Genomic DNA, 27,207 nt, shown 5'->3' with positions numbered 1-27,207 from the left:
TCATTGGCCCCCGGAATAGCTGGAGACTCGCTGAACGCAAGCCAACAAAAGTCACGCGTAAACCCTTTTGGTCGCCGGCGGTTCAATTTAATTACAATAAACTTATATTTTTTTTTATTTATTGACATCAATTATCATATTTGGATCATTCCACATGAGATTTTTATTCAATTTTTTTTTGACTGGAACCTTTATTTGAGATAAATTATTGATTTTATTGATTACTGGATAACCTGATTTAACAAATGGATTACTACAACAGAACATATTGACATACATAATGAAACTCAATCCTTAAGTAAATTCTCAAGAACTTTCAAAGGTACATAAAAGTTTACATTTTTCAATTTAAATATTTTAAATTAAAAAAATATGTAATCAAACTCGGTATTATATTATAATTACAAATATATAAAATTTATAATCGAGTAATGCAATTCTGCATTCGCATAAGGTTATTCATTCGTTTAAGTATAGATATTTTCGAGTTATCTTTTTTTTTTGTAAGCCGAACATAACGAGTCATCGTTTTCAATGCAAATTCTACTTGTTCTTTGATTTTTTTGTTGTAAGTCCGAAAAAAACTCGTTACTGGATAGAGATAATAACACATTTTGATTAGGTTTGCTCATAGAGAATTTCCAGCAGATTAATTTATTGAAATTCTCTATAAGAAAAGCCAAATCAAATGGGTGGAATCTCTGCCCGGCTGTAAATATATTCAGAAACGGAGAAGTGTACAAATGCCTTAATATTGCACCAATTATTTAACATAAAAATAATAAAAAGAAATTTAAATAAATTATAATAAAAAAATGTATGCCGTAAAGGATGGTTTATTATCATTAAAAAAAATGAAAATAGTTATGAGGCAGTCTTTACATGTTTGCGTTCGAACACTACGTTTTGCGTTGAATACTAGGAGTGTAACAAGGATAAAGAAATATGTCAGTCTTTCTTTTTCTCATTACTGAACGCAAAAAGGCAGCGTTCAAATGCAAGCACGTAAACACCTCCTAAATATCAAAAATAAAATAATTATTTCAAATAGAAATACCAATAAAATCAAAGATTACCTAGTGTTACATAGAAAGCAAGAAACTCTCAATCAAAAATTAATTTTATTATGTCTAGTTCAATAAAAGTAAAGGAAATAAAAAATAGTGTATCAAAATGGATGCTAGGATTCAATGTCAAAGCAATATGGAAAAAAATTATATTTACCGTAAGCAAAAATCTCCATTTAACTAAAATAAGTTGTTACTTGTCCATAAAACATTATATTTTCGAGAAGGTAATTTAAATTTACAAAACCAATAATTTATTAATTTTAAAGATAATAATCACACGGTAAACATTTTGCTGTCAGAAGAATTTCAATAAGATACACTTATTACTTTTGTAATCTATAATTCAGTAGAGTTGGAATGAAAAAGTGACGACAACAATTGATGTTTTTTAAAATTGTTGATTTCTAAAATTTAATAATTTTGTAATATTATACCTTAAAAAGTTTAAATTACCAAAACTAAAGCAGAACACATTATTCAGCAATTAAAGATAATATATTGATGCACGCAAGTAAAGCAAAAATACCAAGCAAAAATCAAACACAAGTCAAATTTATTTTGTCTATTTAAAAAAAAGTAAAGAAATTGAAAAAGTCTATAATTTCAAGAATAAAAACACTCTGTCAAATAAATACAAGGATTCAATGCTAAAGCAAAATGGGAAAGTCAATGTAAAAAAGCATTCTATATACTTTAAGCAAAAATCAACATTTAACTCTAGAATTGTGAAATATGATTTTATTTTACCAAAATTTCTTAAAATTGACATTTGTTTATTTCGAATGGGGTACCTATTTACCTCAGTTTTCCATTCTAGGGTTAATTGAAATTCGTTTTTACTTGTTCAAAAAATAACATTTTTTAATTAAAAATAAAAATTCACAAATAATGTATGATTCCCAAAAATGTATAATTTTTAAAAAGTAAATAATCTTGTAATATTAAAAAGTTTAAATTATTATAACTTTTGGCTGAACTGCAGAATAGGTAAGTAAGCCTAAGGTTATCTTTATTTAATGAAAGGTATGATAATAATAAAGAAAGTACTTACGTACCTATTCTGAAGTTTAGCCATCAAAATAAAGAAACTGTTTTAAATTGATACAAGAAAGCAATTCCAAAGCAAAATAGAAAAATTAATGTGAAAAGGAATTATATTTACCTTGAACAGAAACCTGAATTTAACTGAACTATATGTCGTTACTTTATGCCCATAAAAAATCACATTTTAAAACAAACAATTTATATTTAAAAAAAAAAAAGAATTTACCAGTATATGGGTACTTTATATTCTGAAACGGTAAACAACGAATTTGTAGGCAGAAAATTTTCAATTACATCTTCTTACTGTATGAAGTACCAAAGTAAAATGGACGAGAGACGCCAAGCCAAGCTCAAACGATTATATATTTTCAATCATAGGTGATTCTACAATACAATAAATATTTAAAGGTGAAACGTCTAAAATATGACACTTTAGGTTGGTATCACAATAGGCAACATCGTATCGTCTTAACGCCTTTCTCCAATAGGTTCCTAAATGTTTGTGTTGCGTAACTAACGCGTTGGTTTCCAAACGCAGTGACGTCATCAACCATTATTATTAATCGCGAACAAAAAGTTTGGTTTATGTTCCTCTTATCTCGGTTTTCCAACTTTACAATTTTTAATGCACATGTTTCTCAATGGCATTTAATAATTTTAATTGAATTAAATAAAAATTAATAAACAAAATAATTATAATTAAAAAATTTAGAGTCTTATAATCATAAACCAAACTTTTCGTTCGCGAGTGTTGTCTATGCTTTGATGACGTAATTGCGCTTGCGAACTAACGCGTCAGTCAGGCAAGGCAATTATTTAGGAACATATTGGAGAAAGGCCTTCAAGGCCTTTCTCCCATTAGATCTAAAACTATGCGTTTCGAATGCGTCGCGTTGATTTTAGCACTGGTTACCATAGCAACTAACGCAGTGCATTTGCGAAACATGCTCTTAGGATCCTATTGGAGAAAGGCCTTCAAATGGTGGGTCTCCAATGGTGCCCTAAGAACAAGCGTTGCGTATACGTTACGTTAGTTCCCATAAGTTTAGCATTAGTGACGTCATACATGTACGTTTACGAATGCTCTTAGGTTCCTATTGGAGACGCTCCAAAACACGATTTTCAAGACAAATCAATGCGGGCGCAAATATTTTTCATCAAGGTGGTTCCACAATAACTTGATTAAGCTTTTGTTTTGCATTTGACTTGCCTTGTTAAGTCAAAATGGTACGCGCGCAATAGATTTCAGGCCGAAAGTAAATAATTTACTAATTAATTAAATTTGATTAATAATAAAACTAATTGTTTAGTCTTAAAAATCGTTTTTAAAGGCCAACGCAGAATAGATTCGGGAACGTCGTTCGCGAACGAGATGCATGAGATAGAAAAGGATACGAATATATTTCTCTCCTTCTCTAACTCATGTTTCTCGTTCGCGAACGACGTTCCCAAATCTATTCTGCGTTGGCCTTAAGAAAATAAGATTATGCCTATTGTGGAACCAAACTTAAGGCTGCAGTCCTATGGTACCGTTTTGTGTTGTTTTTTTTTACTAGACCATGAAGCTAATTTCACACTTACGGTGCAGTCCCACGACAGCGTTTTACGTTGCGTTTTGTTACTAGGCCAAGAGTGTAAACATAAAAAACATATATTTGCATCTTTTTTACACTTATGATCTATTGACAAGTAGCCTAGAGGCTCACTCACAACTTTTGGCTGCATGATTGCAGGAGTTGTCATGGAAACGTGCAGGAGTAGAGAAAGAGAAAATTAAAATTTGCATTTACTATCTCTGTTACTCTTACAAGTTGCCATGACAACTCCTGCAGGCAGGCATGCAGCCAAGAGATGAGAGTGTACCATAAGTAGAATAGCTTCTTGAACGGGAACACAATCAGGGTGTCTAACAATTTCAAAAAAATAATTCCCTGACTTTTCCCTGACTTTTTACTGACTTTTCCCTGAGGACGGAAATTAGAAAACCTGCATATTTTTGATAATTATAAAACAACTTTAAACTTAAAAAAAATAAAAACCAATTTTTTCAGTTTTTTTTCTTCCTAAAGATTAATGAAATTAAAAAAAAATTGAATCTTAAAAAGAAAACGTTTATTTTTCAATCATACTAGCAAAAATTCACAAAAATTTCCCAATTGAACAGAAATTCCAGAAAATTAAGGAAATTCCCTGACATTTCCCTGACTTTCCCTGACTTCCCTGACCGTTAGACACCCTGACAATTGTAAACGAAAACGTAAGATTTAGTAAGGGAAGGATAGCAAATATCTTTATTCTTCGTGATTCCGTTAAAGAATCTATTCTGCTTTGGCCTTACGTCCGCAGCTCAGCTACGTAAAGTTGAGTCTACATTGGGCACGTTAGTACGCGAACGTGGACGTATACGTACTGACGTCACAATGTTATGCATATGGGTGACGTCAGCACGTACAAGTTCACGTCGCTTCCTAAAGTGCCCAATGTAGACTTAGCTTAAGACCGGTTCCAGAATAGAGACGAAAACGTAGACGCAAACGCATCCCTATTCGAATAGCATTGGTATACGTTTGCGTCTACGTCTTCATTCTGGAAGTGTCCTAAGTAGAGTCATTATGGTAACGTACAAGAGTGAGAGAAATAAAGAATGTTCTTATTTCTCTCACACTTGTACGTAAACATGATGACCAAACTTTTGATAGCAGATCTGCGACCATATCCTAAAAGAGATAAGCCGTTTCGGCATTATTATTTTAAGCGCATAGTTTGACTTTGGGTACGGTTACACCTCGATAGATAGCAAGGCTACCTATCTATAATATAATGTATAAAAGTGAGAAAAATAGGAACATTTTTTATTTCTCTCACTCTTATACATTATGTTATATTATATAATAGATAGGTAGTCTTGCTATCTATCGAGGTGTGACAATGCAGTGTCCTTTTTAGGTTAGTTCTATAATAAGGAAAATCTTATAGTATACTTTTATTTTAAGAAATAAATATTCCTTTCAAAAAAAAATCCCAAAAAACTGCATTTTTTCGACCTCCTGACTTCGGTTTAACCATTTAATGGCCTAAGCACAACTGAGTCGGGTACGCAAGTCATATACGGGATATGTAAGTTCCCGCCACTGTCTTTAATTGTGCGTTGAAAAACGATTCCGCCAATGTTTCGCGCAACCGTTTTTCAACGCACAATTAAAGACGGTTGCGGGAACTTACATATTCCGTATCCGACTTGCGTGCCCGACTCAGTTGTGCTTAAGACTTAACGCATGCTCTTACATTGAAGAAAGGCCTTTATACGTTAGCATGACGTCTGCACTCTAACCTACAAATGACACAGATCTTATAGAATATAATAATAATATATAAATAAATAAAATAATAGTTTACCGTATAAATATCGACTATAAGTCCTGAAAATAGCAATAAATAAATTCCTAACTTAAAATTTATGCTAATTTTAAACACTTCTTTTAAATAATAGCATTTCAAGGTAAATATTTCTGTATGCATTTATATATTAAATTGACAGCTCAGTACCATTTTAGTTTATATTTGGAGCGTTTTAAAGCTAAATTGTAATGGAAAATAAAATACGTACTTTAAAAAAATGTCAATTTGTAACCTCGTTACTAAATTAAAAAAAAAAATATCCAAGTTTTGCGTCAAACTTATAGTTCACAATATAAATAATAACTTTTGTAACAAATGAATTAACAGGGTTTAATTATTTAGCCCATTAAAATTGAAAATATAACTTCAACAATGAGCCAAAAGTTCTAAATGTTCAAATGACGAACGAAATATTTTTTTCAATGTATAAATTATTAAAAATTATGATGACAATGTAAAATAAAACAGTTAATTAAGCTATTATTACATCAATAACTTCTTTTTAGATATTTAAAATAATATTCTGTAATAAAATTCGTACTTAAAGAAGTTGCAAAAAAAATTTCGTTCATTTGAACGTTCAAAACTTTTGGCTCATCTTCAACAAGAATTTTTTTGGCAAATAAAAAATATAAGTATGTAGTTAATTTATTATATTTAACCTAAAGTCAAACAAATTATTTTGCTTATATAACTTTTTTAAAATGTTAGGACATCTACAGATGTTTTTTTTTAATTTAGTAAATTATTGCTAAAATTTTAGGTGCTTAAAGAAACAATCAAAAATTTTTTGATAAAAATCAGTTTTTTACATTTTATATTGAAAAATCTTTATGTATTCTTAAAAATAACATAATCCATATAACGTATATTTAAAAGCAAGTCGATTAACTTATTTTTAAATCTTTCTTAATAAAATATTACCGCGAGTTATTAAAGGCGCTTGTACACCTTTCCGATATCCGAGTATAAAAAGTATTTTATAATCAATCTATCATTTTCGCGTGCAGTGCCGTTTTCAAAGGGGAAGCAAAATTTCTGAAGTGGTACTGGAATGGTACTGAATTGGACTTGACTTGAGTTCTATTTCAGTACCAATACCTGATTACACTTCGAAAGACATTTTTAAAGTACTTTAACAATAGTTTTCAAGGTATGTTAGATCAACAAAACGTCTCTCATGATTTGCGTGTAAAAAAACAATACTTTGTAGAAAATATTCGTCTTTTCTTAAATGATTATAATTTCAACACGAATTTTATTGCTTAAAAAATTTGTAATTTTAATAACTAAACTTTGAAAAATGTATATTGGGATTCTTTAATATTTCCAGATTATATGAATATCTAAAATTTATAATAAAATAATTACATTTAAAAAATTTATAATTTATCTCATATACTTTAAGTTTGACGAAAAAATGGACATTATTTTTAAATTTAGCTAATAAAGAACATATCATATACATAATAATGTATGAAAATAATATAAATCCATGAAAAACAAATATAATGTTGAAATAAAATATATAAAGTATTAGTTTAAACATATTGAAAAAGCTATTAGCTCTTCACATTTATGAGAGTATTAACGGTAACTCGACCCTTTTCGCAAAATACACCAAATTGGTACTGAGTTAGTAATGAGCCCTCAGTTCCAATTCCCCAGTACCACTATCTTGGCAGGGTGAACAGTGAATTTTTTAAAAATACATAACTATTGTATAAAAGGATGAAAAAAATTTTGATTTATATGATTTTGAAAGGTTTTTTTCCTGCTCTTTCAAATCATGCAAAAATATTTTTAAACAAATTTTAAATTTACATTTTCTTCTTGAAAATCAAAAAAATATTTTTGACTTTTTTTTAAATAAAGGACCATTTTTTATTTCCTTTTTTTATCCCATAAAATGAAACTTAAAATAAATGTTTTTATTAATCAAATTAAACAAAATGTCGTTTTTTTGTTTTTGAAATATTAATTAATTAATTAATTAATGTTAATAAAAACTTAAATACTTTACAAACAAATAAAGTTGACATAATTCAGAACTTACCAACGAGCCCTGTATGAAGTATTTTAAATAAGTAGATTTTTAATAAACAATTGCACTGCTAACTAATAGTTTATCAACAATATACTTATCCAAAATAATTGATATGGAACTCGTTAGATGCGAAATCACGTTAACTCTAAATTGGTAGGTTTACAATTACTGTAACTTTATTTCTTTGTAAAATGGTTTATTTTTTATTAAAAAATATCTTAAAAAGAAAAAGAAAATGACATATTTTGTTTAAGCTTTAAATTAACCTTAAAATTAAGCTTAAAACGTATGCTTTTAATAAATAAATTACAGGGTTAAAAGATAGAATTCAAAATAGTCCTTTATTAAAAAAAAAGTTTAAAAAATATTATTTATTTTCAAAAAAGGGGTAAATTTTGAATTAAAAAAAAAAATTTCATCATTCGAAAGAGCATGAAAAATCCTTTCAAAATTATATAAATCAAAATTTTTTTCATCCTTTTATACAATAGCACAGGCACACAAAAAATAAAAAGCTGTTTGGCCGAGACACTACACTAGTCTATTTCCATGTATTTTTTCACGCTGAATCCGAATCCGAAGTCAGAATTATCAGATTGGCTTTTATTTTTGAGATAAACTCAAAAAACTGCTCAGAAAGAAAAATAAAATCAAAAAGTTAAAAAAATTTTGAATGTTACTGCGATAGTGTAATTCCATGTATTTTTTGTCGCTGAATCCGAATCCAAAGTCATAATTGTTAGATTCGCTCAAATTTTTGAGATAATTGCAAAAAAACGCAAGTAACAAAAAACTCAAAATACTCAAAATCAGTTTTTTGGAATTATCTTCAAAATTTGAGCCAATCTGTCAATTCTGACTTCGAATTCGGATTCAGCATGAAAAAATACATGAAAATGCACTATCGTAGTGTTTCGGCAAAAAAAATTATCTGTGCACCTAATTCAGAATTTTTATAAGTTTTTGGCGATTTTAGATCAAAGAAATTTTTTTTGCCGAAACACTAAGATAGTGCATTTTCATGTATTTTTTCACGCTGAATCCGAATTCGAAGTCAGAATTGACAAATTTGCTCAAATTTTGAAGATAATTCAAAAAAACTGATTTTGAGTATTTTGAGTTTTTTGTTACTTGCGTTTTTTTGCAATTATCTCAAAAATTTGAGCGAATCTAACAATTCTGACTTTGGATTCGGATTCAGCGACAAAAAATACATGGAATTACACTATCGCAGTAACATTCAAAAATTTTTTAACTTTTTGATTTTATTTTTCTTTCTGAGCAGTTTTTTGAGTTTATCTCAAAAATAAAAGCCAATCTGATAATTCTGACTTCGGATTCGGATTCAGCGTAAAAAAATACATGGAAATAGACTAGTGTAGTGTCTCGGCCAAACAGCTTTTTATTTTTTATGTGCCTGTGTAGTTATCATTTTTCATTAAATGCATTGTTCACATTTTGGCTATTGGATAACTTAAAAAATTTCGCCCCCTGGCAATAATATAATTAAAGGTCTAAAATTGGGAGTTGAAATTGTAAATCTGAAACGAATTTTTTTTCTTTTACTATAAACATATACTGTTCCATTATTTCTAATCCATAAACCGAGATCTTAATATCAATAATTGAATTTTGAACTTGATTTGGGACAATTATCAATATTCTTAATAATATAATATTAAGTGCGAATTTAAATCTAAATCACAAATTTTTCAGCCTTTGTCTCTACAATTTTTCCATCCTTTTATCTTATATTGAATTTCATGTGGTATGATTTTTTCGTTTACACAACAATAGTAGTGTTAATTGAGACTCTTTTTAAGAGTTTGTTTTTTGTTTGTAGAAATTATGTTAAATGAAAATTTTTTGAAATTAAATTTTTTCTTAATAAAAATATGGTTAAATAAAAACTTTGTTAATTAGAAATTTTATTAAATTGGAATATGTTTGAATGAAAATAGTTAAATTTTCTTTTTTAGACTATCATTGAAAATGGACGATTTATCCGATACGGAATCTTTTAATTCATTCTCAATTGGATCTGACGAGTGTAAAATAGTTGCATGTCCTAATGAAGCTTCAAGAAAGGATGAAAATTTTGTACAATTGTTTCGAAAACAAAAAAAACTAGTTTCAAAAGGAGACAAGCAACGTGCTAAAACACAAGGGCAGACAGATTCAATGTTCGTAAATGATAATTTAGATAAAGAAAGAAGAATAAATTCTTTAGTACATAGTATTTATTATAATGAAAATCTATTAAATGAAAAAAGAAAAAAAGAAAATGACGAAAAAGAAAATTGGGATGTAAAATCTACAATCTCTGAATATGAGACTGCTTACCGTTTATATAAAGAAAAAAAAATTCCAAAATTTAGTTTACCGTTTTCTCATAAATATGTTCGTCTACCAGTAAGATTAATTAATCTTTGCTTTCGATGTAAACGTTATGGACATTTAAAAGAAAAATGTGAATATCCATATAATCCAATAAAAGTGTGCTTTAAATGTGGAAAAAAAAATCATATCGCAAAATATTGTACATCTCGTAAATCATTTTTTGATAAAAAAGTTATATGTTATAAAGATATTCAATATCTTTCAAATATTGCAATAAAGGGAGCAAATCTTCGCATGGAGGACGATGTAACTATACAAATTACTGATAATTCTAGCAGTGGTGATGACAGTGACGAAAGTGGAATTGAAAAATGGCGAGATGAAGTAAATAGAAATATTGAAAAAGCTCATGTAGTGTACAAATATGGTAAAAAACAATATCATAATAAAACATATCAAAAAATGAGGCAAAACGAATTAAAACAACAATATGAAAACGCATTTAAAAATCAGCTTTTTTTAAGAAAATTGTATACACCTAAAGCAAAATTTGATAAAGAGAAATTAAAAGGACGAAACTTTATTTGTTTTAATTGCCAAAGGCAAGGACATTCAAGAAAAAATTGTTCTATGCCACAAGTCAATAAATATTGTTATGTTTGCGGTTATTTAGGTGAAACAAGAAAAACTTGTCCAAATTGCAAAGATTCTTATAAATATTTACGTTTGAAAGATTTAAATGATAAGTAATTGTTTTTGTAACATCGTTTTCAATATACAAAACTTCTTCTGTAAAATTATTCACGTACAAATGTAAATTAATTTTACATGTAATTCAATATGAATTTAATTAATTTAAAATCCCAATCAGCACGAAAACTTGCTGAATCTTGCCGTACAAGTTGTGCAAGTTTGCAGTCCAAACGTGTAGCAAGTTTGGTGTAAGCAACAAAAATGCACTAAACTTGCTACATGTTTCCACTGCAATCTTGCATAAGCACGACAAGCTTCCTGCAAGTTAGCTGCAAGTTTTCGTGCCGATTGGAATGTCATGCTATTAAAATTTCAAGAATAAAAATTTGTAGTTCAATAGTTTTAATTAAACATTTATTATTTATAAAAAACCCCATAATAAAGTATATATCTCAAAATAATATAAATGCAGGTATAATTTTCGTTCAATTACTTAAATATTATTTAATATGTGGTTGTTTTAACTGTAAAATTTGCTGTATTTATAAGTTTTCTTAATATTTTTCATTGTTTAATTGTAAACTCCCTTACGAAAAAGAATTACAGAAAAAGTACAGAAATAACACAGATTTAGTACACATATAGTACAAGTTTATGTGTACTAAATATGTGATTTTTGTGTGCTTTTTTCGCGCCATTGTAAAAGTCTTCACGTCTATTAAAACTCAGGTATAAAATCGAAGGACAATCCCTTTTGTTAATGTTTACAATAATATTTATTTATTTCAACATTATAGTTAATTTTCATGGACTCAGATTATTTTCGTGATATCATTATGTTTTCTACATATCCTCTTGGTCTAAAATTCAAAAATGATATCAGTTTTTACGTAACAATTACGGTTTGCAAGATACCTTATAGTTTCTTAAATTTAAAGTTGTTTGAAATAAATTTTAGATATTTGGTATCGTGAAATATCAGAGATTACAAATTTTTACATTATAAACTTCAATTAGTTAAGTTGTAGAGTTTTTATGTCATAAAATTTTTGTTTAAAAATTGTAATCCCATAGGACAATAGACGCAGGACTCGAAAATTTTTAGTGCTTCTTTGCAACCATGTCACGCAACTCGGACACATTATGATGAATTCGATGCTCACCTTTCTTTAACAATAGATCTGAAGTCTATTGTCATACGACTTTTAAACAAGAATTTTATTACTTTAAACTTCTGCAATTTAATTAATTCAAGTTTGTAATATTAAAATTTAGAATGTACGGCATTTTACGATTCCAATTATCTAAATTTTTTTATAAAAAACTTTTATTTAAAGTAATTATAAGGTTTACGTTATACCTTATAATTACTTTAAATAAAAGTTTTTTATAAAAAAATTTAGATAATTGGAATCGTAAAATGCCGTACATTCTAAATTTTAATATTACAAACTTGAATTAATTAAATTGCAGAAGTTTAAACTAATAAAATTCTTGTTTAAAAGTCGTATGACAATAGACTTCAGATCTATTGTTAAAGAAAGGTGAGCATCGAATTCATCATAATGTGTCCGAGTTGCGTGACATGGTTGCAAAGAAGCACTAAAAATTTTCGAGTCCTGCGTCTATTGTCCTATGGGATTACAATTTTTAAACAAAAATTTTATGACATAAAAACTCTACAACTTAACTAATTGAAGTTTATAATGTAAAAATTTGTAATCTCTGATATTTCACGATACCAAATATCTAAAATTTATTTCAAACAACTTTAAATTTAAGAAACTATAAAGTATCTTGCAAACCGTAATTGTTATGTAAAAACTGATATCATTTTTGAATTTTAGACAAAGAGGATATGTAGAAAACATATTAATATCACGAAAAAAATCTGAGTCTATGAAAATTAACTATAATGTTGAAAGAAATAAATATTATTGTAAACATTAACAAAAGGGATTGTCCTTCGATTTTATACCTGAGTTTTAATAGGCGTGAAGACCTTTACAATGGCGCGAAAAAAGCACACAAAAATCACGTATTTAGTACACATAAACTTGTACTATATGTGTACTAAATCTGTAATATTTCTGTGCTTATTTTCTGTACTTTTTCTGTAATTCTTTTTCGTAAGGGCTAAGAAATAAAATTGTTTTTATTTATTAAGAAACGTATACTGATTATTTAATTTGTGAGCTTATTTAAATAATTATTATAAATATTTAATATTTTTTTCTTTAAATACTTCTGTGAAATGATTAAATTAATTACATTAACGATTAATCTTGATTTCAAAAAAAATTCAAATCCCATAAAAAAAAATAAATATTTAATTAAATACGTTAAATTTAATTTTGTTTTCTGTGATACTACTTATTTTTTAATATATACTGTGGATAAAAGTTAAAAAAAAGGTTACTGTACAGTCGCATAAAAATCCCATAGAATTTGACATCGCATCATTTGTCAAGTAAGTTTGCAACAAACTTGTCACGCAAGCTTGCATCAATAAGACATATTATTATTTGTCATAAATCTATCACGGCAACCTTGCTGCAAGTATGCTACAAGCTTATTATGCTAATTACGTAGATATGTTACGAACCGAAAAGAAAATTAAAATTCTATTAATTAAAAGAAACCTGTTTAAAATTTTAAAAATTAATTTGTCGAACTAATCAATCAAAACAACGAAAGAAACTATGAGGAGCGTGCCTGCTGTCAGTTCGCTGGAGGACCAAGCTGCCAGGGCTGTACAGCCCTGTTTTTATTTGTGGGGTCGTTCTTCTCTTTTAGAAGTAGCTACCAAGCAACCCTTTTTTTTTTTATTTTTAACGAGTGTAATTCCTTTTATGCACATATGTGGTTAGTGTTGAATAGTAAAAAAAAACAATTGATTTTAGCTATAGAAAGTTTATTATAAATGTATAAGAAGAATACAGAGATTAGAGTAGGCGAAATAATAATAAGGAAGATAAAATGTTGTTATAAAAGAAAATTGGAACGATACAGTAATTTAACTGACTCACCCTTGTGTAATTTTTCTTTTCTCAAATTGTAATCTTAGACCTACCGCTGGATTCAAACTTAATTCAGCGGGCGAAAATGATTTAATAGTTTGTTTTTTTAACCTTATTGTTTTTCTTAGGCCTACAGAACTCTGATGGCCTTTCCACACACACTTTTATTCGCGACTCGAAGGAAGAAACAAAAGAATTTAAATTAATGAAACGCGAAATTGCACTGATTTTATTCTGTTTTATTTCTACTGTTCCGAGTTTCAGTCTGTGAATTTTTTTTTTTTTTTTTTTTGAATCTAAAATTTTAAGAATTTGATGAAACTAAATTTTAAAATTTCGAATTTACTTTTGTTAAAAGAAAATTTAATTTAGGTCGGACTTCGCGTTCGCGAAGTTTCTCCTTTTATTTTATTTTCGTCTATCCTTAATTTAAATACTATCTCGTAGTATTCACCAAATTAGGGGCCGATTAATAGACGGGCGCGTCCCGGCGTTTCGCAATGCGTTGATGCCTCCACGAGGAGCTTACTAACAAAGCAAAAGTTGTACTGCGAATTTTGGAAATCTTTTCCAAGCCTCTACTCCTTGCTTCTGAATCTAGGGAGGGTTTTGAATTAGAAGTGGTGGTTGTAGGAGTAAAAGTGGGGAAAAATTTCTGGGCCCATTGGTCAATGCAATTTTGCTGACTTTGGAGATCTCGCGCTCGGCGTGAGAACGGAAAATCGTCTGCAGAATTTGAGACTTTTCGGGAATTATTATTTTAAAATATTAATTATACATAAATTTTTCTTTAGTCTTTATTGTTAGACCAAGTGGAAAAATAAGGAGGAAAATAAATAATATTGTTTATTGTACCTGTCACAATTAATAACAATAAAACATTGTTTGTTAATCATGACGCAAACAACAACACCTTGATATCCTGAATTTAGTTCTTCAACATTTCAGAAACATCTCCTTGTAATTATGAATGGTACAAGATAATTAAATTCAAATAAATAATTCCCATTTTATTTTGATAAGCTTTAAGATGTATTTCAGCTTGAAGCATTGCACGTGCATTTGTTTTCTATGCACATGGGGCCAGGGGAAAAGGGAGCGCTTGGACGAAGAAGAAGAAGCAACGAGCGGAGGCCTAGAATGTATTAGTGGCCTTTGCTATATAATGTATGTGTGCATCATTGTTGCGATCTCCAACGAGTCATATGTGTGTGTGCAATGAGGCAGCCACCCGAACATGTGTAGGTCCAAGAGAAGATATACACATATAGAATTATTTTCTATTTCTTTCAACTTTAATATTGTAATTCCTTTAGGTTTTTTTTTTTCTTTTTAATTAACAATTTCTTTGTTTACGTGGATTGTTATTATCTCACTTATTTACATTTAAAATTTTCTTTCTCTTTTTTTTTTTAACAATAATAATTTATGATCAATTCGGTAAAAAAAAATAAAATTTTGACAACACAAGGTGAGTCACGAGGTTTGTAATGTTTGCATACATTGCACACATAGCCCACACACTCAAATAAACAAAATTATTAATGTATAATAGCTGTAAGATCATTTGTTCGGGAATATTGAATTGGGAGTGCCGCGACATAGCGGAAATTGATCAGGCTGGTGCCGCAAGCTTCGTTTTATATGTCGCAACACTCGTAATGTTGTTATTTAATAATTTTAAATTGGGAATGTTGCCGCAATGTTCGCTACTGGTTTCTTGACACCCGGGTGCCAAATTCGACGTTAAAATCTTCCTATCGCGAAGATAAAATAAAATAAAGATTCTAATCAGCGCAAACAAGGTATACTTATGCATGGAGCTGCGCTAGATCGCGCCCATGCGCAATTACGTTATTATATAAGATATATATTTTTTTTCTTTAACCTTTCTTTTTTTTTATTAATTAGGGTAGAAGTGGAGGGTTAGTGATTTCCTGAGGGTCATAATCATTTAATTTAAGTTAACCATTTGGTAAAAAAAAAATTATTATTTTTTTTTTAAAAATATTTTATTTGTAATAGCCTGACTTCATTTCCTGTACGGTGCTGACACAGATTTAAGAGTCATGGAGGCTATCCGATGTCGTATTCCATTGAATGGAAAAAAAGTTAAATTAGAGAAATTAAATTTTTAATTTTAAGATTCAAGAGTAATAAAAAAAATTGATATAGGTGAATAAAAAAATTGAGTTACACCGTAACAACCCACCGTGGATGTTCCGTTTTCGTCCCCGAAAACTGACCGTGATGGAGATGAAGTCAGGGTGTGTACTAACTTTATGACTTTCAGGAAAACAGATCCCCTTTTTACATTATTCAGAGTCGTTTTCCTTAGTAACATTATAAATTTTTCTTAAATACACTATAGTTACAAAGTGTTTCTTATAGTGTGTTTTCTATCACGGTGATTCTATGTTTTGGTATAGAATTACCTTGATAAGGGCTCGTCGTCGTCGAGGTCGAGACGCAGCTCCCTGTAAGTTAGTTCGGTGATGACCGTCTTGAATAGTCGCACTTAAGACGTTTCTCCCCCCCCCTTTTTTTTTTTAATTGCGAATTTTCTGTTTTTTTTTTTTTTTTTTTTTTTAACTGGAAAAACGAAATCTAGCTGGCTCGCGACCGACGTTGTTGCGTGCAGATAGCGCTTTGCATTAACTCTATTATTTATCTTTATTAATTTAAGATTCTTTGAATTTGAAAATTTTTTTTTTTTTAAATTTTTCCCGTTATAACTAATTTTATCTTTAATTTAAACTCTTTCGGTGCTTGAGAAGGAAAAATTGTTGTATTACTCAAATTATAAAACAAATTACACTGTACATGTACGAATTACAACGACATGTAGCAACATGTCGTTTAAACTCAACATTTAGTCACTGTGATCTTTGGCGAAAAGTATTTATACTCCAAAATTGAAATAAAAGTTCAACATTTTTTTTTTTTTTTTAACTTTCGATTTTAAATAGAATGTAACAACAACATTTTAATATAGTGTAAATCCATTAAAGTTTAATTTCAAAAAAAATTTTTTTTTTTTTATATTTACTGAATTCCTAAATAATTTCAAATTTTCATATAAAATATTTTTTTTTTTTTTTTTTTTTTTTTTTTTTTTTTTTTTTTTTTTTTTTTTTTTTTTTTTTTTTTTTTTTTTGCAGACTGAAATTGATACCACATGTGATATGGATTCACGCCGGTTGGAGATTTTGTGTAGGGAGCTGGATCCTAGTCTTCAGTGTGGTCTTCGATGGGACGGTGGATGTGGCCCTTGTGATGCCTTTGTTAATCCCTTTATCTATCTCCCAGATTTGTTGAACATCCTTTGAGCTTCGTTCGGGTTCGTGCATTGCTAGTCATCTATTCTTCAGTGTGGTGGTGTCTTCGGGTGTTGCAAGCTTAGCCCCTTTCTCAATCGTGGAGTATAGCTCCGTTGATTCCGGGGATGCGTTAGAGCTGGATGGATCTGCATTGTTTGTCGTTTTGTCTTGACTATTAGACAGGCTATCCCTTCTCCTCTCTGTTGAGATTTTAATGGTACCTGTTCTGGACTTCCTTGGCCAGGAATTGACCAATTTAATCATTGCATGTTTCAATGGCACGTGACAGAGGCACAACAGAAGGAGAATACATAGTAGGGAAATTCCAATGTAGGATCCATAAACGAGGATTGTTTGGTTTTTCCCTATATGTCGTTTGACTGCAAAATCCTCAAGTTGTCGTTCCAATTCGTCCAGGGTCTGAGAGTTGGACTCAAAGGTAGAAAATCCTAAGTCGTTCACATCCTCCTTTTTCCCATGGTTGACAGTAGTGGCTAACAAACGACCGTAGTTGGAAACTATTGGAGACAGTTCTGTTAAATTTAAATGCAAATCAGGTTCGTAAATTATCTCCGTTTCTCCGACTTGTGAAGCGGTTGCTGGAATTATTGCGTCTCTGGCCTTTGCCATGCAACCTGGGGCCAATTTCAGAATTCCAGTTCCGTTTAGGCTCGTTTTGATGGGGGTCATAGAGTGACAAATGATTACTACTTCTTCTGTCCTGGAGAACGAATACAGCCAGCTGGCTAAAGTAGTCAATGGTTTCCAAAAAGACTCTGGGTTATTGGTGACTTGAATCTTACAATTCTTCAGAACGTCAACGGTTGGGTTTATGAGAAGTGAAGGTTCACAGGCTGGTCTTTCTTTCATCTCATAGATGGGGACTCCATTAAAACAGGCGTGATAAGACGTTGTTGATTTGCAGGATTTCCAATCCTGCTCCGTTAAGAGGAGATAGGTGTGCTGCTCTTCATCAATGATAAGGTAATCATACTCTGTCTTTACATAAGCTCTTATCACCTTATCACCCATTGCTTCCTGTATAGTTGGAAGAGGGTACATTTTTAATGCTTGATAATTGTATTTTTCTAGTAGGGGAATGTCGATGAGAATCTTCAATTGGTGATCAGCGCACAGGATGGTCACCGTGGAAATTAGCACTAGTTCGTCGATGCTTACAGCAGGTCCAGGTAGTGGAAATTGTACATCAGTAATGTGATCCTGGATGTCGCGGAGTATAGGTTCCAGTTGTTTGGAGGAAATCAGACCAGGATACAGTTTTCCTTGTCTGACTGTATGAACTGCCTCCAGCATAGTATGGGTGACTCGAATGGTATGGTCTAATCCAGTTTTTAATGCTCCCAGTAAATTGAACAACGTATCTCTTTTTTCTAATTCGATCTTGACCAACGGAAGTTCTTCTTGTTTCTTGATCAGCATATCTAATTTTTTGTTTGTTTCATTTATCAGGGAAGCATGCCTATTGAATTGGGCGTGTAGAGTGTCGAGCTGTGACCTAACAACATGGGTTTGTCGTCCAACCAGATGAGATAAGTTGGCTTGCGCGACATTTAGATCTTGGATGATGGCGTCGTATCTTTCTCCGTCGTCATAGTTCAGGACACCGGCTATTGGGCCAGCGATCTTCCCCAAAAATCCAAGGAGAGGCACGCTTCTTCGCAACCGCAATTGTGAGGTTAATTTTCTCACGGGAGGCTTCCTACTGTTTTCCAATTCTGTAACTTGTGTCTGGAATTGCTGCTGCAACTCCATAGCCATTTCCCATCTATCCTCCCAAGGGTGATAGGTCACGAACCCGTGGCACCACTCCTTCTCTGATGCGCAGTGTTGTTTTAGTCTCTCCAATCGGGATTTCAAGTCGTCGATGTATCCGCGTTGACGGCCCATGTCCAGGAAGACGGTCACTCTCCAGTTAGTCACGGACCTCCGAACAGCGCCAAGGTGCTCGTAGTATATCCCACTACTAATAGGCAGTGGGGTAATCTGAAACTCCTCCCTGCCAGAAGTATCGGTGACTGCGCTGGATCCATTGGTAGCTGTTAGGACTAGGGTATATGTTAGACACGCCAGGATAAAGATAATCGGTCCCTCCATCTTGAGAATTTTCCCCTAAAATTGAGTTAAAGATTAGCATTGATGTTTTAGGGAAGATATTGGTTACAAGTAGGTGACCAATATCTTATCCTTATGTTTGGCGAACCTTTCACCATATTCATTTTCCAGAATAACGTTATTATTCTGAGTGATGTCTACCACGGTATAAGGGCCACTTGCCCTATTGTCAAACTTATTCGTCCTCACTTCCTTACGGGTGTATACTTGGTCACCAATCTTGACATTCGATGGCCGAGCTTTGCGGTCATAAAATTCTTTAGAGCGACACTTTGCCCTTTTTAAATTCTCGGCCGCCATATTTTGAAGCTCGGTCATTCGAGTGACAAGATCTCTCAAGTACGATCCATAAGTTTCAAGTTCTGGTCCCTGGGGGAAGGAACTTGGAACTCTTGCCATTCGACCAAAAACCAACTCATACGGGGTGAGATCGGTCGCCTCGTGAACTGACGTATTATAGTTAAACATCGCAAATGGAAGCAGACGATCCCAATCGTCGAAGTCCCTTGCGTAATGCTTAATATAATCTGTCAACTCGATGTGACTTCTCTCCAAAGCTCCATTGGTTTGGGGTCTATAGCCGGAGGTAGTGAGCTGTTTGACTCCGAATATACCCTCTAATTTTCTCATTAGGGAGCTCACAAAGCTTCCACCTCTATCTGTGAGTACACATCGGGGTGCCCCGTACGTAGCAAAGAGATTTGTGGCTATCGCATGAGCAATGGTGGTAGTTTTAATATCGGGTATGGGAACGGCGATGCAGTATTTACTGAAATTGTCTTGCATCGTAAGAATGTGTCGGTTCCCATTGGGGGTAGTTCGGAGTTTTCCTACGGTATCTAGGGATACCTTATCGAAAGGCATAGCTGGCGTGTCCGTTATGACCATAGGTTCGCGAGTTCGGGCTCTGGACAGTTTATTCTCGAAGCAACTTTTGCATTGTCGAATGAACTCAGTTACCTCGTCTCGCATCCTTGGCCAAAAGAATCGCTCGCGTATTCTGCGGTAGGTCTTAGTCACGCCCTTATGACCGCCGATAAGGGTACTATGAAATTCAGATATTATTTTCGGTCTTAGTTCGACGGGTGGAACTTGAATTTTCCCGTGGCACAAGGTGATTTTAGTGTCGCCACCGCGGAATATTCCTGCTACGAGTTCCGCCATTTTGTTTTGTGGAAGGGAGCCTAACAGATCTCCGGAGTTTGCCATTCGGCAGTGATTCTGGTTATCTAACGCGAGAGCATGTTTCAAATTTTTCAATCCCTGAATAACGTCTCTCCAGTCTAATTCATCGGAATATCGTTTCTTTATCACAATCGAGTACACCCTGTACTTACCGGAAAGGGTAAGATGTACCTGTCCCTTCGTAGGCCTACTATCTCGAATGTCCTGCATGTCTATCTTTTCCGTGGCTATTAATAGTTTTGATATGGAATCGATAGGCTCGCAATCTTCCGAGATAAAATGGGCGTAATTGTCTCGTTTGTACGTCAGTGGTTCTGTCCATCTGTTTATGACATTCGTGAAATCCAATCTTTTAATAACGGGTTTTTCATTTTCGAGTGCTTCCGAATCAGATGATGAGGTGGGAGAGTCACAATAGGGAATTTTTAACTCCAAGAAAGGACTCATTGGCATCGCGCACTTCACTGAACTTTCACTCACGGAACTTTTTGATTGTAGTCGGCGTGGTATTATGTTTCTTTTTTTATCCATGACTCGTTTCTCAAGCATAGGGGTTCCCTTGTTCTGGAAAGGGGTGAAGGGGGTTGATTGTGCTCCTGGGGGGTGAAAGAATCCTGGGGTTGAAACTGAGGAACCTTTAAACAGGGACTCACACTCTTCGGGTTCTTCTAGCACTTCAGGGTCCAATCTAAAACGCACGATGCTTCTTCTGGTAGTGGGGTCTAATTCGGTGATTTGAGGCATGCCTTTTGTTATTTCGGCAGAAGAAGAGGGCTCTTCAACTTGGGGTACAGATGTTTCCTTTTCTCCTAATTTTCTTTGACTGTACGCTTTCAGGAAGTCGTTTACTCTTTCAGCAAAAATATCGTCGTTGTCTCCTTGGCAGGGATCTAATGCCTTCAAATGTTTCAGATAATCCTCGTCACTTTCACCTTCCGAAACGTAGAGCCTTTTAGGTGTTGCGTCAAGTCCTTCATGGTCCCAATCTAACGTGTGATTAGTGGGTTCTAACGGATCGATTCCTCTCCTGGCTAAGGATTCTTCGAACTTCCGAACTGATTCGTCAAGACCAACGTTTGATTGGCTCGGGGGCTGTTGTTCTTCTTCGCTGGGTGGTTCCGAACTTTCTTCACTGCTAACGGGGCGTGGTAATCCCTTAACGACGATACTTTCTAGAGGCAGATCCTCTTCGACTTCTTCTGGAGATGACTCAGAGGAAGAACTTGATTCTGATGCTGGATCAAGGAGTGCGCCTTCTCTGGCAAGGCGATCTGCATTTTCGTTTCCCTCGATGCCGTCATGCCCTTGCACATGTTCCCAAATGACGTCAGCGTGTTTGAGAGCTTTTATTAACCTCTCATAAGCCTTTTGGTTTTTAACAGGCTTGTTGTCATTTGTTTTCCAATCATTCTTCTGCCATTTCGGAACCCATTCTTTGATGCCTTGTATCAGAACCTTGGAGTCGGTTTTAATCCTCAGCTTCCTGAGTCCCGCCTTCTTGGCCTGATGAATTGCCACCGTGGCAGCCTCGATTTCGGAGGCATTGTTGGTTTGTCGACCCTTGTATCGTCGCGACACATTGAGAGGATTATTTGGACCAAACCACACGCCTATACCTGCTCTTGGTCTCGTCCCACCATTATCTCCACACGCGCCATCTACATAAACGTCTGTGTAGGGATCACTTAACAAGGGGAGCGAGAGGGTCGAGAATTCAGGAGGATTAAATTCATTGTCTGGGGTGCCGGTTTGTTTGAGGGTTGGATCTATCGGAACACTGGGGAAAGCACTATGGTCTTTTCGGAAGACTGGGGGATCCGATTCTTCTTCACTTCCACTGCTGGATAACTGTTCATCTGAAGACGAGTCGGAGATTGCTGAATCCTTTGAGGCCTGGGAGGCAGAGGTAGTCCTTTTCCTAAGTCTCTGGGCTATGCAACTGACGTTTGGGTCAACTAATCCCAAAGCCGGTGGAGGTTTATAAGGCTCTTCTCCATCGGAATCCTTGGGTTTAGTGGAGCCTTTGGGTCTCCCTGGGCGTCGAGGAGGGGGTTCCACTCTGGAAGATGGACCAGGAAGTTGAGGGTTCTGAGCGTGCATCCTTACCGGTCGGTTACCTAATGTTGAGCTCCTGGGGTTCTTTAATATGGAGGTGGGTTTAAAACCAAGTGGCCCGGGAGCGGTCACTCTTCTTTTGGGAAGTTTCGGCCGTTGCTCCGTGGTCAGTCGTCCCGATTTTATTGTGGGGCTATTCAATGGGGGCTCAGGCAGTTTGAAACTTGGCGTTGGTTTCGAAATAGTTTTCTTCTCGAGCTGTGTTGTTGCTCTCGTTTGGGGTCCTGCAGAGGAAGAGCTGGGTTGGGGTGGGTTTACGTCTTTAGAACCCTTTCGCGCACCGTCCTTTTTCGCGTCCTTAATTGGTAATACACGGAGTGGCGAGGACTTTAGGTGGGAGTCACTTATTGGTGTTTTGCTGTCTACGTCAGTCGCGTCGTTCGTCGATGAATCAGTCCATTCTGACTCGGAACTCGCATCAGAATGCGGCGCATCCGTCGTTGCCTTATTCTTCGTCGGATTTTCTGACAATGCCTGTACGATGCGATTTATTTTCCCAGGTTTGTACTCGAATTTATATTGATAATCCTGGAGCCTTAGTCTCCACCTTGAGAGTCTCGCTCCCGGATTATCAATATAAGACATCCAGTGGATTGGTTCAAAATCACACGCCAGGGTGAATTCTCGTCCATAGAGGTATGGGCGAAAATGCTCCACGGCGTATAATATCGCCAAGCATTCTCGTTCTGCTTTTGGATATTTTACTTCGTTTTTATTTAGGACCTTCGAGAAGTAACTCACCGGCAAATCTACACCGTCTACTTCTTGAGTCAGCATAGCCCCAACGGCATGCTCTGAGACGTCGGTTGTCAATTTAAACCTTTTTTGAAACTCCGGATATTGTAGGATGGGTTTTCGACACAAGTATTTTCTCAGTCTTAAAAAGCTCTTACATTGTGATTTGCCCCATTCCCACTTTACGTCCTTTTTCAACAAGTCCGATAGGGGTTTGGCTAATTTGGCATAGTCTTTAATAAAACGACGATAGTACCCGGATAAACCTAGAAAACTTCTAATGTTCTTTTGGGTCTTAGGTTTTGGGAAGTTTTTTATCGCGTCTATTTTGTTAGGGTTTGGTTTCACGCCACTGCCACTAATAATATGTCCCAGATATGCCACTTCTGTTTTCAGAAATTCACACTTGTCGGGCTGAAGTTTCAAGTTTGCTTCCCGGAGCTTAGTAAAAAGTCGTCGGGCTCGAACATCATGCTCTTCAAGTGTGTCTGAGTAGATAATAATGTCGTCTAGGTAGACAAATGCTTCCGTATCGAGCATGCTACTTAGTACACTATTAAGTAATCGTTGGAAAGTGGGGGGGGCGTTTTTTATCCCCATGGGCATCCTGTGGTATTCGTAGTGGCCGTTTCTAGATGAGAACGCTGTCTTGTGACGGTCGTCTGGGTGCGTTTCGACCTGGTGGAAACCGCTTGCTAGGTCAAACACGGTGAAGTACCTAGCCCTACCGAGCCTATCTAGGATCCCGCTGATATTCGGTAATGGAAAAGCGTCTCCAATTACCTTTTCGTTAAGGGCTCTGTAATCGATTACAACTCTCCACTTCTTTTCCCCTGAAGCATCAAGTTTTTTGGGTACTATTAAAAGAGGGGAGTTGTAATCAGAGTTTGAGTGGCCTATTATACCGCTATTAAACTGCTTTAAGAGCTGTGCGTCAATTTGTTCTAAGGCCTCATTTGGGGACCTATATTGTTTCTTCCTGATTACTTGGTCATCGATGGTCGGAATTCTATGCTGCACAAGATGCGTGCAGGTGAGTTTTTCTCCATTGAGGTGAAAAATGTCAGGAAAATCTTCCGCCCATCGATATACCATCTCTTTTCCTTCCGGGATTAAATGGGAGGTGTGAAGGGAATCCTTGACCCTACGAGTTCTATCGGAATGCTCTATTCCTGTGGCCTCCTGCAAATTTTCGGGATCTGAGTCTGAGAGTTCTTCTCCCGGAAACCTACAAAAGTCAAACGGAACGAGTTCTTGTGGTTCTATCCGTAGGTCAATTTCGTCCTCAGTTGTGTTAATGGCCATTGCATGGCAAACACCATCCTTGCTTGAGACTAATGCCTCTCCCAGGTAAACGCCCCCTGGGGCTTGCATACGAGGGAGATAGCCTTCTTTTAACCCTGGATTAAGAACGTCAATCGCTATTGGTTTTCTGGTTCTAGCTTTTATTCTCAGGATTCTTGCGAAGGGTTTTATGTCAGGCCTCAACTTTTCTTTAGCTTCCAGTGATTCCCTGTCCACAAAAGGGATGGGAGTCACTGGATTTGTGATGGTTACTAGGGCGTTATGCCGAAAGGAAAGTTGAGCCTGTTCCTGGCGCAAGAATGGCCTTCCTAGAATTCCAGAAGTTGAAATTGGGAAATTATTTTTGACAACTTGAAATTCAATTGAGACATTGAGAATTGTGACTTCTACGGTTCCCAATGTTTGAACCGAATGATTCGTAATACCCGTGATCTCAGTGCACTTGCTTCGAGCAAGTGTGAGTTCGGGTCTCAAAACACTTATTTTAATCAGGTTAGTGTCAGAGCCGGGGTCAACTAGAAAGTTCACCTTTGTTTGTTTAAACTCAGGTGCACTTAGTTGAACTACTGGGGAATCTTCTCCCTTAGACTTTGCTCTACGGACCCAACTTGGTCCGGGGCAAAATGGACGGATCTCTGACGCTGCAGGGTCGGACTCGCTGCCGCGTCGGAGCGTCGAGTCTGCTGGAAGTTTAAATCCGGTTTTTGAAAAGTCGGATTCGGGTTTGGGCTTGGGGAAATTGATCGAGGTGGTGTGTTACTCGATCTATAACCCTGATTTTGTGGTCGATATAGCTGATAAGGTTGTTGAGGGGGTGTCGGTGCGTAGGGTGTAGCACGTGTTGACTGAAGGGGGTGTGACGCGGTTGGAGCAGGAGGAGCGTATGTAATTGGTTGAAGTGACGGCATCATGGATTGGTAGAATGCCGCCAGTTGCTCAGGAGTGAACTGCATCATCCCGCTAGATTGGTTGCGACTTGGTCTGGCACTGCCATTTTCTCTGTCGCTTTCAGTTCTCCTCCTTTCTGACGAGGGGTGATTCTCTACTTGACGACTATAGGGACTAGGAGATCGGGCCCTATCATCCGATCGGGTAATATGATATAACGACGCTCTAGTTCTCTCTGCGTAATTACGGCGTTCTTCTGCATACAACGCATGTTCAAAGGCTTCCTGAAGGTTCCTAGGATTCCGAGTGTCAACAAACGTTGACATTTCATCTGGTAAACCTCTCACGAAAGCGCGAAACGCGTTCTCAACGATCGGCTGCATAATAATTTCGCTTTCTAAGATGTCAGGTCCTCGCTCTCGTTCGCCACGCTCGTTTTCAGTAATTTCACGATAAACTTTATTATATTTCATTTCTAGAGCGTGTCTTGCACCACTCACTAGTCCTCTTAATCGGTCGTGATAGTCACTCACTGTTTCAGTCTGTTTTAGTCTTATCGTCATTATGTTGTCTAGGTACCATTGGTACTTTTTCGATGATGCAAATCTTTTTCTCAAGTGTTCCACTAGGCCATTTATGCTATCGAAACGCAACCCACGAACACTGTCTCGAGCTGCGCCTCTAAGTTTGCTCAAAACGGCTTTGAGGAAGCCTGGCTCCGATACTTCCGGTATAAATGCGGCACTATTTTCGATCTCTTGTAAGAAGTCTTTTAAAGGGGGTTGTCTGCCGTCGAACAGGGGAATGTTCTGTGAATTTGTTTGCACGGACATTTGTTCGAGCACGGTAACCACACTGTTTGTGTAGTCTAGGGGCGCGGGGGCAGGTGCCACGGATCGAACCTCTCCTTCCACATGGATCGTGTTGTTGGCGTTATGGCCTCCCCCATTACCATCACCACCGGTGGTAGACATGTTTTCAGATTTTTTTTTTTGCTTACAATATATATGTTTACAGTAACCTTAAATAAGGCGTAAATAAGGTGTTGCTTGGCAGGGGATAATATTCAGGAAGTATCGCCACCGCGGATTTTTCCTGCTAATTGCTACCTAGAGGTCAATCGGAGTAGGAAACACCTCATTCTATTTAATAGGCTTGTTTTTGTTTCGTATGTTCGATTAATTCTCGAGTAATTAATATTAATTCGAGTTTTATTGCCCCTTGCAGCCTGAATCACGACCGAATTATAAGGAGATGATTCGCTGGGATTCATTACTCAGACTGAGTTTTGTCAACTTCTAATCGCTCGATTCTGCATAGCAAGGTCAGGTGGTAGACGGCTAATTCGCGATAATATTCTTCGACGTTTTCTAATCTCTCAGTTATTTCGGAACCTTGGTCCCGAGAGAAACCTGGCACAACTAAGGCTAAACGAGGAAACATTAGCGGGGCATGGTGTCTATTTCGATAATTTAATAGATTCTATTTTACGAATTTTAAGTTTGTTTTTACCAACTATTGAGACAATACGAGCAGACGAAATGAATGCAAGAGGAATGCTAGTAAGTTCTTGCTGGGTTAGGAACTCCGGGTCCGAAATTGGGAATTTGTCGCTGTATTCCACAAAGTAATATATCTCTTCCATTAAATATGCTAATTATGACGCTGGGTCGGATAAGGTCTGCTTCGCCTTCGATTTCTATTTAGGGCCCTGCGCCTAATGATCTCGCCAATGGGGATCACTCCAGGAGGTGGGGGAATCTCGTTTTCAATGACAAGGAGTTGTAATTCGTGGTTGGGAACAATGTCTGGGATTGGTTTCTGGTAGCACATTGGGAAAAACTAGTCTAAAATCATGACGTCACTGTCATAATCTACTGTGCTGTCAGAGTCAAAATTGTCAAAAGGTTCTA

General features: G+C 35.0%; 1 protein-coding gene across 1 annotated transcript; it reads right to left on the bottom strand.

The window, feature by feature from the left end:
• Positions 1-19,111: 19,111 nt before the first annotated feature.
• Positions 19,112-26,268, bottom strand: LOC127284316 (uncharacterized). The gene is made up of 2 exons (XM_051309706.1): positions 25,167-26,268; positions 19,112-25,086 (listed from the first exon to the last, which is right to left on the bottom strand). The coding sequence occupies exons 1-2, from the start codon at positions 26,266-26,268 to the stop codon at positions 19,112-19,114; spliced, it is 7,077 nt and encodes a 2,358-aa protein (XP_051165663.1).
• Positions 26,269-27,207: the final 939 nt, after the last annotated feature.

This window comes from Leptopilina boulardi, unplaced genomic scaffold (genome assembly GCF_019393585.1).
Source record: "Leptopilina boulardi isolate dan_hultmark-lab unplaced genomic scaffold, ZJU_Lbou_2.1 LbouV2_323, whole genome shotgun sequence".
Classification (NCBI taxonomy): domain Eukaryota; kingdom Metazoa; phylum Arthropoda; class Insecta; order Hymenoptera; family Figitidae; genus Leptopilina; species Leptopilina boulardi.
The sequence above is the reverse complement of the archived record's forward strand: the minus strand, read 5'-3'. Positions and strand labels throughout refer to the sequence as shown.